Source organism: Numenius arquata, chromosome 1, assembly GCF_964106895.1.
Source record: "Numenius arquata chromosome 1, bNumArq3.hap1.1, whole genome shotgun sequence".
In the NCBI taxonomy this organism is placed as follows: Eukaryota; Metazoa; Chordata; class Aves; order Charadriiformes; family Scolopacidae; genus Numenius; species Numenius arquata.
The window spans coordinates 6,628,703-6,640,009 of record NC_133576.1 but is presented as its reverse complement, the minus strand read 5'-3'; the positions used below and the strand labels follow the sequence as shown (position 1 = coordinate 6,640,009).

The 11,307-nt window shown below is 38.2% G+C and overlaps 1 protein-coding gene across 1 annotated transcript in view; it reads left to right on the top strand.

Moving 5' to 3' along the window:
* Positions 1-11,307, top strand: part of ATXN10 (ataxin 10) — a 103,597-nt gene that overhangs the window by 52,085 nt on the left and 40,205 nt on the right. Inside the window, exon 9 of the mRNA XM_074149088.1 lies at positions 2,257-2,426. Within this exon, the coding sequence (XP_074005189.1) occupies positions 2,257-2,426 (170 nt within the window). The remainder of the gene's footprint in view (positions 1-2,256; positions 2,427-11,307) is intronic.

The window sequence follows — 11,307 nt, the reverse complement described above, 5'->3', positions numbered from 1 at the left end:
AAACCCCAACCAAACCTCTGTTTTTGAATTTTTGATGACAGGTTCATAGTTTTATTGCTTACAGTAAGATGACTAACAACGAGATCTGTTTTGTGCGTGTGTGTTTTGAGGAAACTCGAAGTTATGCATTGTATCATCTGAATGCTTGCTATAAGTCTTTCAACTTAAATGAGAATTTCAAGGAGCTGCAGATCACTGAAGTTCAGAAGCCAGTGGGCCAATCCTCCTCGCTCTAGCTGTGCACAGACTGAGTTTTCTCTGCAGCTGTCTTCAGGCTAATGAAACTGGTTGCAGGCACATTGCTACCATGTGCATCCTATGTATTTCCCACATGCCCTCTGCCAACAGGAATTGATCAACTCATAGTTGCTCTTTAAGGCTGCCTTTTGGCAACAAGACTCCTTTAATCCTGGAGCAGCTAAAAGGCTGGAAAACTGTGTTAATGTGTTTTATCACCTGCTGTATTTAGTTCTGAAGACCAGAAGAAAAAGGATGCATAGTGCAAAAGATTTTCATCACCAGGAAGGTCTTTTGGATTGAGGAGCGTTTTGAAAGAGTTGCTCTTTGGGATAATAAGAGAACGGCAGACTGAGGCATCCTTTAGTTGAGAGTGTGGGTGATATCCCAGAGGCAGTTGCTGCGTTGTGTTGATGTGCAGTGTTTGAGAGGAGCGCTGTTCTCTCTGGGTTAGCATCATGCATGGAAAAGTGGCTGCTTTTCTTTCATCTCTTCCTGGACCTCCCTTTCCAGGTAGGTGCATCACTCATTGCATTTTTATCTGCACTGTAATAAAATTTTGAAGAGTTCTGTTTAGGTTTTTTGTGGGTCTTTTTGTTTTGTTTTATTTTTCTGGTTTTAGTCTTTTTGTTCAGGAGTGTCTCTTAAGGGCAGGTAGAAGGTTCGGGAAGACCATGGAATTCCCTCTTAAGTGTTTGTGTGTGTGTAAACTACCAAGACTATAAGGCGGGGAAGCACACAAAGTGAATGCCATGAGAAGGATGTGAGACTGCTGATTTTTGGAAGTTCACAAAAGCAAACAAATTTCTTTGAAAGAGATTTTGTTAAAAGCTATTTTGTGATATTTTTAGGGGCAATCAAGAGATTGATTGGTTTTTCTTTGTTCAAAATATGAACAAATATAAGTGGTAGCTCTCATACAGGAGCCCTCTAGGACAGATGATAGTTTCATATTTTTAAAAAACTACCAAAAACATAGTTCCATCCTTTTCAGCACAGAGTTGTTTTTTTTTTTCTTCTTCTTCTCCTGTATCAGCCACCTGGGAGTGAAACTGTAATACAAGGACCTGTAAAGTTACCTGCAATTTAAATCCAGGAAATCCAGTGCCCATTCCGCTATGGATGTTGTCACATCTGGAGCAGAGGGACCATAGGGCTTAATTACTGCCCTGTGCTGTAACCTGGTTTTGCTATATCGTTACTGTTCCAATGTAAGTTGCATGAAGCATCTTGGGGACAGTGGCACACCAGGCAATTTATTAGTATTGCAGGTTGCTTAGAGCAGAAGTACTTGCTTAATTTTTAAACAGGGGCACAACCTTTAGTGACTTAGCTAGTATACACTCTCAGGGGCTCACATGATTTCAGCTTTTCTTCTGGGTGTGGTTTCTTAGTGGAATGTTGTTTTCACAGATTTCAGTTTCCCTTCTCTGGAGCATTGTAGAAAAAAATCCTAGTGGCTGTAAATTAGCATTTACTATACAGGAACGTTAGTATTTCTCAGTTGACAAGATTATGGCACTGAGGATTTGTAAAGATGTGTTGAGGTGCTAGATGTATTTTGAAATCTTTTCTTATACTACAGAGCTAGGAACAGACTGAAGAAGAGATAAAAAAAGCAATTCTCTAATTTGTATGTGTTGCTGTGACAGATTTGAACTAGAGCAAGTTTTCTGAAAAAAACTTGATTTTAGAAATACATTTACAGTGCCAGAATCATCACCAGCCTACAAATTCTGACCTTTCGAGACCAGTAGCACCAGCCTTCAAACTTCATGTCTGAGCTATGTAAGTGTGTGTAAAGGATACAAAAATACCTCCTGATCTTGGGATGGCCTTTTATTGTTATACTAGTGTAAATTAAGAAACTAAGAAAATTTTCAAAGTTCTTTTGACGTATTGCTGAATATCTGAAGTTATGTTGATTAACTTTTACTACTAATTGTTACATTCAAGCTCTGAGCAAAGTGGTACTAATTTTCCTATGCTAATTAATTAAAATATTTTTGGTTTTTTTAGATACTCTGAGATTAACTCATCTTGCTGGGAAACAGGCCGTAAATATTTTCACTGCTACACATGCTATGACAGGGCAGGAAGAAATTGCACATCCAGCTGTGGGTTTTAAATCTCATCTCATTCGTTTGATTGGAAATTTGTGTTACAAAAATAAGGAAAACCAAGACAAGGTAAGTTTATACATTTTTCTGGCAGAACTTTGACATGTCAACAGATGTGTATGCCTAACCAGGACTTTACTGATGAAAATATATTGTTGATGTACAAATAGAGGTTAGAATTGGTCATGTAAAGGAGGTACTTTTTGTTTTTAGTGTCTTTGAGCTACTATAACAGGTATACTAACTTTATAATAACAATGTGATGTGTGCCTGTCTGCCTTTTACTTCAGTGCTAAAGAATGCAAGCCAGTGCCTAATTCCTTTATTGTTTTCACATTTGCATTTTCTTTGAAAAGCAAATGTCTGAGACTAACCCTCAACTTCACTTTGAAGGGAAATGAATGGGAATTGTTGCATGAACTTAATTTTAAATTCTTGAATTAGTCTCTAGTGCTTTTTCCCTCCCCCTCCTTAAATTTTTCCATGCCACTTTAAAAACACAGGTCTGCCTCCATCCAATCACTTTGAACCCCTTATCTTTAGAATTCCTTTATGGAAAATGAGTTTCGTTTCCACTTGAGGAAAAAGAGGAAACAGCAGCATATTTTTAAATATGAAACCCTTTTTTCTTAGAGTGATAAAAGATGTGGCTTTCCTCCAGGACTTGTTAGACTAACCTCATTTCAGCAAGAAAAATTCCAGTAGGTTACTCTTTTTATTTGGCCTGGGCAACCATGTAATGTATTACAGTAGCCTTAGATTAGTGAAAGGTTTCTGTTTCTCTAGTTCTTCCCTGTGAGTTTCTTGTTGCTGAGAAACCTTCTGTTGATTCCTGTACCATTCTTTTCTCTTAGAAGTGTCTTTCCTTAGGGCAGCCTTGTTCTGGAAGGAAATGGTCTTGAGTAGCCGTTGTTATTGATATTTGTCATTGAACAGGCAAATTTGTTTTCCTTTCTTGATTAATTTGAATCAAATTTCACCTGCTCTCAAGGAAGCAATTTATAGGCTGGAAAATGAAAAACATAGAAGAAAGGCTGTATCAAAGAAAGAGTAAAAGAGATAATGGAGTATTTTTATTTCTCTCATGTTGTCAAATGAGGCCCATGTCAGCAAGTACGAAAAAATAATTAATACTGGTTACTCTGCAGGAAGTTACATACAATGGCATATTCTGAGTCTAATTCTGTGTTGACAAGGAGCTATTGAGACACTGAGTGCTGCAAAATCAATCTGTGTTAGAAGCTCCTGCTTCCTCAGTATTTTTTTGTTGTTGATTACTTTGTTTTACAAAGATAATAGATTCTTTTGTACTGACGCCATCAACTGCTGGTTTCAACTGCTGCAGTACCTACCAAGTTAGACTTTTATAACAGCAGCAGCAGGGCATTTTCATAGTGTCTGAAGAGAGCGCACCCATTTCCCTGTTATTTTTAATGCAGGGCAGAGAAATGGAAAATCTGAGGAATGCTACCCGCTTTGTCTGACAAATGCTAATAATATGGGCATATAGATGGGAAATATGGTAATGATCCTCCCTTTCCCCATTCATTTTACAGTATATAAGATTTTAATATTTCTGAAAAACATTTTTAATCCTGTTAATCACTCTTGCACAGCTCTGGCTCTGACCCGTTATGATGTAATATTTGTTTGTGTAAGTGAAATACATTTTTGTGGAATACCTTATGATAGCAGAGGGGAGGGGGTTGCTTTCATTTTGAAAGGGTTGATTTACTGCTTATTGTTCGTTTTCGCTGGGATTTTCAAAGGCCCCTGGAGCAATTAGGCATGCAGGCTTAGTGTTTTCAATGGAAGTTGGGTATTAACTTGCCTTAAACTGCCTGCAAATATTATTGCTTTATGCCGTCTTGAAAATTACTTAGATTTTTGTGTGTGATATCATGGAACATTATTTAAGTGCCGTTGAAACTTTAGAAATGCCAATAGTGTGATATCCTGTCTGTACCTTCAGTTTATTTCATATGTTTAAATTGGTTCTAATAAATGCACTTGTCATTTTTAAGGCAGTTTCCATACATAAACACATGCTTGTGAGGACAGGGCAAGCAGCCCACATCATTGCACAGATAAGTGCAATGAAGTTTCTGTAACTGAAGTTTTGAGATGGCAGTTGTTCAAAGTGTTGCATGTGTCAGTCCTAGAACTGAATGCTAATAGGGTTAGCTCCTGGGTTCCCATGTCTCTCTTTAGAGTAGTATTTCACAGTATAGGTCTTATTTTATATCCATTAATGGGTTTACGCAGAGTTTACTTTCTCTATTCAGTCAAAAGTAATTTAATACATGGTAGATCTTTTTTTCTTCATATTTATATAACAAGCAAACCGACCAACACGTCTGAGAGACCTTGGGCTTTACCGTTTACCCATTGCTTTTTGGGTGACTTACCGTGTGAATTGTAGGCACCAGCTGGAGAAGTGGCTTTCTCTCCAGTGCATTTAGTTGGTTGCCTGGCATGAGAGGCCTGCACATCACTTACCAAAGGCTCTTGAACAGCACTGTTAGTATTCTGACTCTTTAATGAACTGAAGCTTTCACGCTTGTTTTCTCTAATATTTTTCTGTAATTTCCATTCCCAGTAGAGCTCTTTTCCCACTAACAATGATAATGCATAAGAAAATGGAGTAATAGCACACTATTGCTAATAAAAAAATGTTGCCCCTATTTTTATATTACAACTTCAGTGTTTAGAGTTGGTCTGCCTGGCTTGTTCTGAAAGTGTAAGTAGTCCCCAAAAACTTGGGACTGGAATGGTGACTTGGGCTAAGCCCTCCAAAGTGGACAGAGTTGCATTACTATCTTCAGGAGCTTCTTCAAGAGTTGAGTGACAACCTGCTTGTTCTCTGGGAGGTGGGTCTTAAGCCAGCCTACACCTGAAGTACGGTGGTGCAGTCTTACTGCATGGGGTGCTAGTGGCAGAGTTAAAGCAACAGCACATGCCTGGAGTGGGAGGATAATTGCTCTGTAAAGGCTGCTTCTCCGTCTCTGTTTATGGTCTCCACCTGCTATAAGAACAATGATTGCAGGGGATTAGTGTTTTTTTGCCAGTGGTGAAAAACCTTGTAATGCTTTGGAACAGAGAAATGTCTTACTATACTGCTTCTTCACTCTCTGTTTAAAACCATCCTTTGTTTTTAAAAAGCATTCTTTAGCTTGTACTCTGTTAGCATTAGGAATGAATTCTTCACATCTTTTCTTTCTCATAGTTTGATTTACACTATTGTGACAAGTTCTTTAGATATAAGGGAATAGGCAGACATTTCTGCTGTAAACTGAGATGCAGTTTTTAAAATGGGTCTTGCCAGGCTTACTGCCCATTCGCATGTTTTGTGAGGCTGGATGGGGTGGTATTGGTAAGATACCAAAAGTGTCTGATAAAATGTACATATTGATAAATGTTGGGTACATGCATGTCCTGAGTTGCACACGCTTTTGCATGAAGAGGAGAAACGAACAAATGAAAGTGCTGTACATAGGACACCAAGGGTTGAGCTAGTTCTGTGTTGAACCTGACAAGAGCCTGCAATGGATGTGCAGTTCTCCTGTGCTTTCTTTCTCTGTAGGGGGATGACCTGTCAAGAGTTATCATCATACATGTGAGGCAGTCCTGTGGCTTGTGCTTTGTGATGTCTCCTTCACAAAGATGCATTGTATGTTATTATTAAAAACGTTGGATGGAGGTGGGTTGTCAAGCTAAGCAAGGAGTGGAGGCTTTGGCTGGTAGTTGTTGAATGAAGTTATCAGAAGGAAAAAGTGAAAATGCCTCCATACTCCCCTCACGTTGTTTGACTTGCCTTCTGAACACCTCAGTTTTATCATCTGGACAGAATTTATACTGGTTGGGGGCGGGTGGGAGGCTTTAGGCACTTATTTTCCACTATCACTTTTAAAGCTATATAGTGATGGATTCAGTGCAGCTCTTTCTGCTGCTTTAGTATAGAACTGTTTTAATAAAGAATAAAACTTATGAAGGAAACCTAATAAATGAGGTATACAAGATATAATCCTTTATTGTAGAAATGAAACAAATACAAAATGGATCATAAAAATTAATCTGCATCCCTAGTTCTTTGTTCATTTACAAGAATATGTACTGGAAGTTGAGATGACTAATTTCTGCCTTACTGTGACAGACAGCACTGCTCTGCACAACCTTATTAGTTTTCCCCCAAACTTTTTTGTGATGTGAGGTGTTTGTGCAGTATGACTTGAAATACTTGATTTAATTGCAAATGTCATCAGTACTTGAATAAGCAAGGGAATGATGTAGACCTTATTCTGTATTCTGCATGTAGCCCTTATTCTGTAGACCATATTCTCTCTAGTAAAGAGAGGAATTACATAGGCTTCAATCACGTAACCTTGCTGGAAATAAGGAATTGAAAGGAAGAAGAAAGCTTGACAAAGTTTAATTGCAATCTTTAGTCACTGTTCACTTCAGTTCACTATTACCTCTGAGATCAAATGGGGAAGATCTGAATTGCCTGGGGGTTCTATCCTGTGAAAACTATTCCTGAAGGATGCAACTTTGTCTGGAACAAGCTAGATGCGAGACACGAGCCATGTTCCTTGCAATGGGGGAGCAGCCAGCTGGCAGAACATTGGTGTGCTGAGATCATCCTGTACTGTTGCCTTTTGAGAGGGATCCTGAAGGGAAAAATTGTGACGTTTCTGAATGCAAAGTTAAGCCTAACTTAGTGAGAACAAGGCCCTTAACTTGGGTTTGGTGCTGTAATCTGGTTGTGTTGGCTTTGCTGTCTTTAACTGACTCTTGTTACTGATAGGACAGGTAGTTTATTGCTACCTGCTTACTTTGTCTAGAAATATAGTTAGTTTGCTTGGGCAGTTTGGTACGTGCTGCAGAATAGAGAATATACACACAAATATGTTTTTGAGATGTCTCTGTTTCTTAATCAGCCTGCTAAAAGCAATACTGATCCCCTTGGGTAAAGAAAGCAATCCATACCCTTATGCCAAGGACAATTTAGGTACTGGGGATGCTGATGGACCCAATCATAGGATAGTAGTCTCGGAGTCTGTGTGTTTCATTGGTAAAGTTGTTCTGTTGTTTATGTAGGGCAAAAAAACTTTAAATACGGAGTTGTCTTTGGTACTGGCACCTTCTTACCTAAATGGAATCACTGTAATAAGGTAAACAATTTATGAGAGAAATTTTTTCACATGCCTGTTGTTTATTTGAGGTAGCAGCAATGCTTCTTCTAAAGCAATTGTATTGTTTTTTGTCAATGCAGACTTGAGAAAGGAAGTCTTCTGGGAAAAAAGTGAGGGGGAAGAAGCTACAGTTAAAATCAATCTTAATAAATGTAGCAAGTAAAGCATCTGGATACTGTTTAATGTAACTTGGATATTTTTTTATAGGCATCTAAGCTAAATTGTTTTATATGAGACTAGCTCCCTAATTTGAAGACTGTTCTGCCTGAAAGTATGAACAAGATTTGACTTGCTTGGAATTCAGTTTTCCATTATGTTTTTTTAACTGGAGCGGGGTGTGCAATGAATCCAGTTAGAATACAGGTAGGAAAAGGTGCCATCATCCATAGATTAAATCGTCACCATTCAGCTCCTTAACTTAAGCTTCTTGCTGTAGTGATTATAAAAACAGAAAATTTCAAACTAAAGACAAATACTTTATTTTATTTAACACTTGGCTCTTTCTCCCCTAAGGTTTTCAGAAAGACTGTATGGGCGTATCTGTTCATCTTCATCAAGATTAGTTTAAAAAAGAAGGATCCTTTTGGATATGGATGCTCTGAATTAGTGAGCTCCTGCACACCTTACTGTGAAGTTCATGGTTCCGTGTTTTGATGGGGCTATTCTAATGTTGTTGCTATCTGTATGTTTTAATGCTTTGCTAGATAAGGACAAAACATTCAGGGTGTTGCAGGACTGAGCCCTTTAATTGGTGTCTAGGTGTAGCATGGTAAAAGTCAGCAGTAAAACTTAAAATGGACTTTCTCACAGAAGTGCTTTAAAAGCCTAGGTTTAGCTGTGCAAATGAGATCTCTATCAAACTAGTGTAGAGATACCCCAAGTAGAAAATCGTCTGTGGTTCAAGAGTGTCTTTAAATCTATTGCGACATATAAGGTAACTGTCTCTAGTCCTGGCCCCATAATGGATTTTATGTCAGTCTTCAGTTCTGTTGCAATCGTGAATCCTTAATGAATTGCCAAGATTTTCATCAAAGTGCTAGAGACTGCTAAACAAAAAAGAATCATGAGATCTCTGAGTGGTGGGACAATATGAGCAATAAAGGGTTGGTGTGGAGTTTTTTTGCCCTGAGGTCAGCGATGTATGCCTAATGCAGTATTGTTGGTAAAGCGCTGAATTATTTTTACAAGAATGTGATTCATTTGTTGTCAGAGAATAATACAAAACTTTATTCTGTTGTGCTGCCCCTTTCTAGGCAACGAGTTAATGTTCCCTCTTGTCCTGCTCCTATTTCCCCTTCCACCCCACCAGTTTTTGGCAATTGATACAGTTGATCCAGTCATTCCTTGTGACTTGTCCAGTTTGACCAATTTCACTTGAAGCCTTGATCATACAATGCATAGAAAGTTTTCTCATTTTCTCTTGCAAGGAGCTTAGATGCTCCTAGGCACAGTCAAAGTTTCATATGAAAGGTAATTTTTATAGTGTATAAGCTTTTTTCTTCCTTCTTTAGCTTTTATTTTAAACAGCTTCCATTTGATATTTAAATTGCATACTACATAGAGACATCTTCATATATTGATTGCTGGGATATCCTCAATGATTATGTGAAGGCTGACATACGCACAATACCATACTTCCCTTCTAGTATATTATTGGCCTGCTTCATGTGGAGGATTACCATAATTACCATCTAACAGATAAATGGATATGAAGATCAATCTGTATATTATTATGTTCTCATGAATCATAGGCTTAGACTTTGACCAAACCTTGAATATACATAAATGTAAACTACATTGGCTTCTGCCAATGTGAAGATGTCTGTAGAATGATGATTTTATGCAATGTATGTTTGCCAAAAGTAGGAACAGGACTTGGGCATTTTGGAGTAAAAGAAAGATTGTGGGAGGAGGATTAGTCTTGTGAAGTTCATAGTGTTTTAAATTAAGAAGTTGGATAGCTTTAGAAATTGAATTAATTGCTTTGATTTATAGTGGAGAGAGGGAAGATAGAAAAGGGTAAGATGACTAGATGTCTTCTAACATTCAAAATTAAAACAAGCTGGCTCTGCATACATTTCCACACAGTCAGTACTAGCTTGTAGACTTGTTGGCCTCTGCTTGACTCGAACTCATTTTTTGAACCCTATTTGGTGTTGAACCCTATTACCATTGTGGCACAGAACAGGACTGTAGGAAAGCTCAGCACGCCATTGTCAAACAGCCATTTCCAGGCCTCTTTCAAACTCACAACAAGCATGCCCTTTAAGTGTTGAAACTGCATCTACAGCATTGATATTTAATGTGCCTGTTTAAGATGAGCAGATTGTGTAAAAATACTCATTTTAAGCCAGACTGAAATCTAAAAATAAGGTATTGACCTTTCTGTGAAAGAACTCTCAGAGGTTCCTGCGACTCCTTTCTTGTTCTGATGGGCTGAGTAGTAATCGTACATATGGCAGACAAGAATTAAACTTGGTGTTCACCAGAGGGTGTTTTGTCCTGTTGCAGGCTTTTTAGACTTGTTGGTTTACAGAATGGTCTGATGTAGTACTTACCTGAAAGGTGTATTATGTGGCAGTCCTTCCTCGCTGCTTGGAGTAATTTCTGTAATGAACTAACACTTACATGATGAGGGGGTTACAGCTGTGCTGCAGATATCACAAGTGTGTTAACCTCCTTTGTAAAACAGAGGAGTGATCTCCTGGGCTTTGCAGGTGTGTTCTCTCCAAGAATGGCTTCAGCATCTGTTGGGGAAATGCCCTGGTTTAAAGTCCACTGAAATCAGAAAATGTCTTTGCTTTCTTCAGCAATTTCGATCAGCCTCGTAATTTCTTTTTGAGGCCTCTAAAGGTGGGAGGTGCTGTGGCCTAGTCTCTACAAAAAAAACAGTCTGGGACTTGTGACAACTTTTTTTATTTTTTATTTTTCCTTTCTCCAGCTTGGATTCAGATGCTTTGGCAAGTTAAAGTTCTAGTAGATTGCAAAACATCCTGATGTATTAAGAGATTTTTTTTTTGTTGTTGTTGTTCCATATATCATTCTCAGTTAAGAACACTGTATTAATCAAAAAATGTTTCTTGCTAGTTTACTAGGTGGTGAAGAACTGAATTTTTGGGGGGGTACTCAGTGTTAGGAAAACTGTTACTAAATAACCACCTTCTGGTGTGGCTAATATACTATTTAAAAAAAAGGCTCAGAAGACGTACAGTACCCTGTATTGCAGGAAGGGGGTTTATCTGCATTTCCTGCTTTTTGCCAGTGTTATGGATTGCTGGGGGCAAGACCACCACATGTGGAAGAATGTCAACCTTTCTGAATACTTTTTCTTCAGCTCAGATCTGAGCTGTTAATCCAAATTCTTTCCACTCTTAACTGGTCTCAGATACAAGTGAACATATCTTTTCCATGACTATAACAAGGAGTTTCATTAGCTTTCTATGTTGTTTTTCAGTGTTCTAACCTCAGCATGAACTTTTGAGTTTCCTCATCTTTTCTTAACTGCCATCCCACATACAATTTCTTTCCTTTTTTTCTTTTAAAGCTGCACCAGGCTTCACAATGGGCTGATGTTAGAACTCTGTGAGAGTTGAAAGTGATCCCTTTTGGGTACATAAAACTTTCTCTTCCTTTCCATTTACAATAGGTTGTGTTTGGTGTTTTAATTACCTTGTGTGGCACAGGAATCAGTCATCTTTTCATCTGTTTCTTGGGTAGTTACTAAGTTTTGGTTACTGTGCGATATTAAAGTTTCTCAG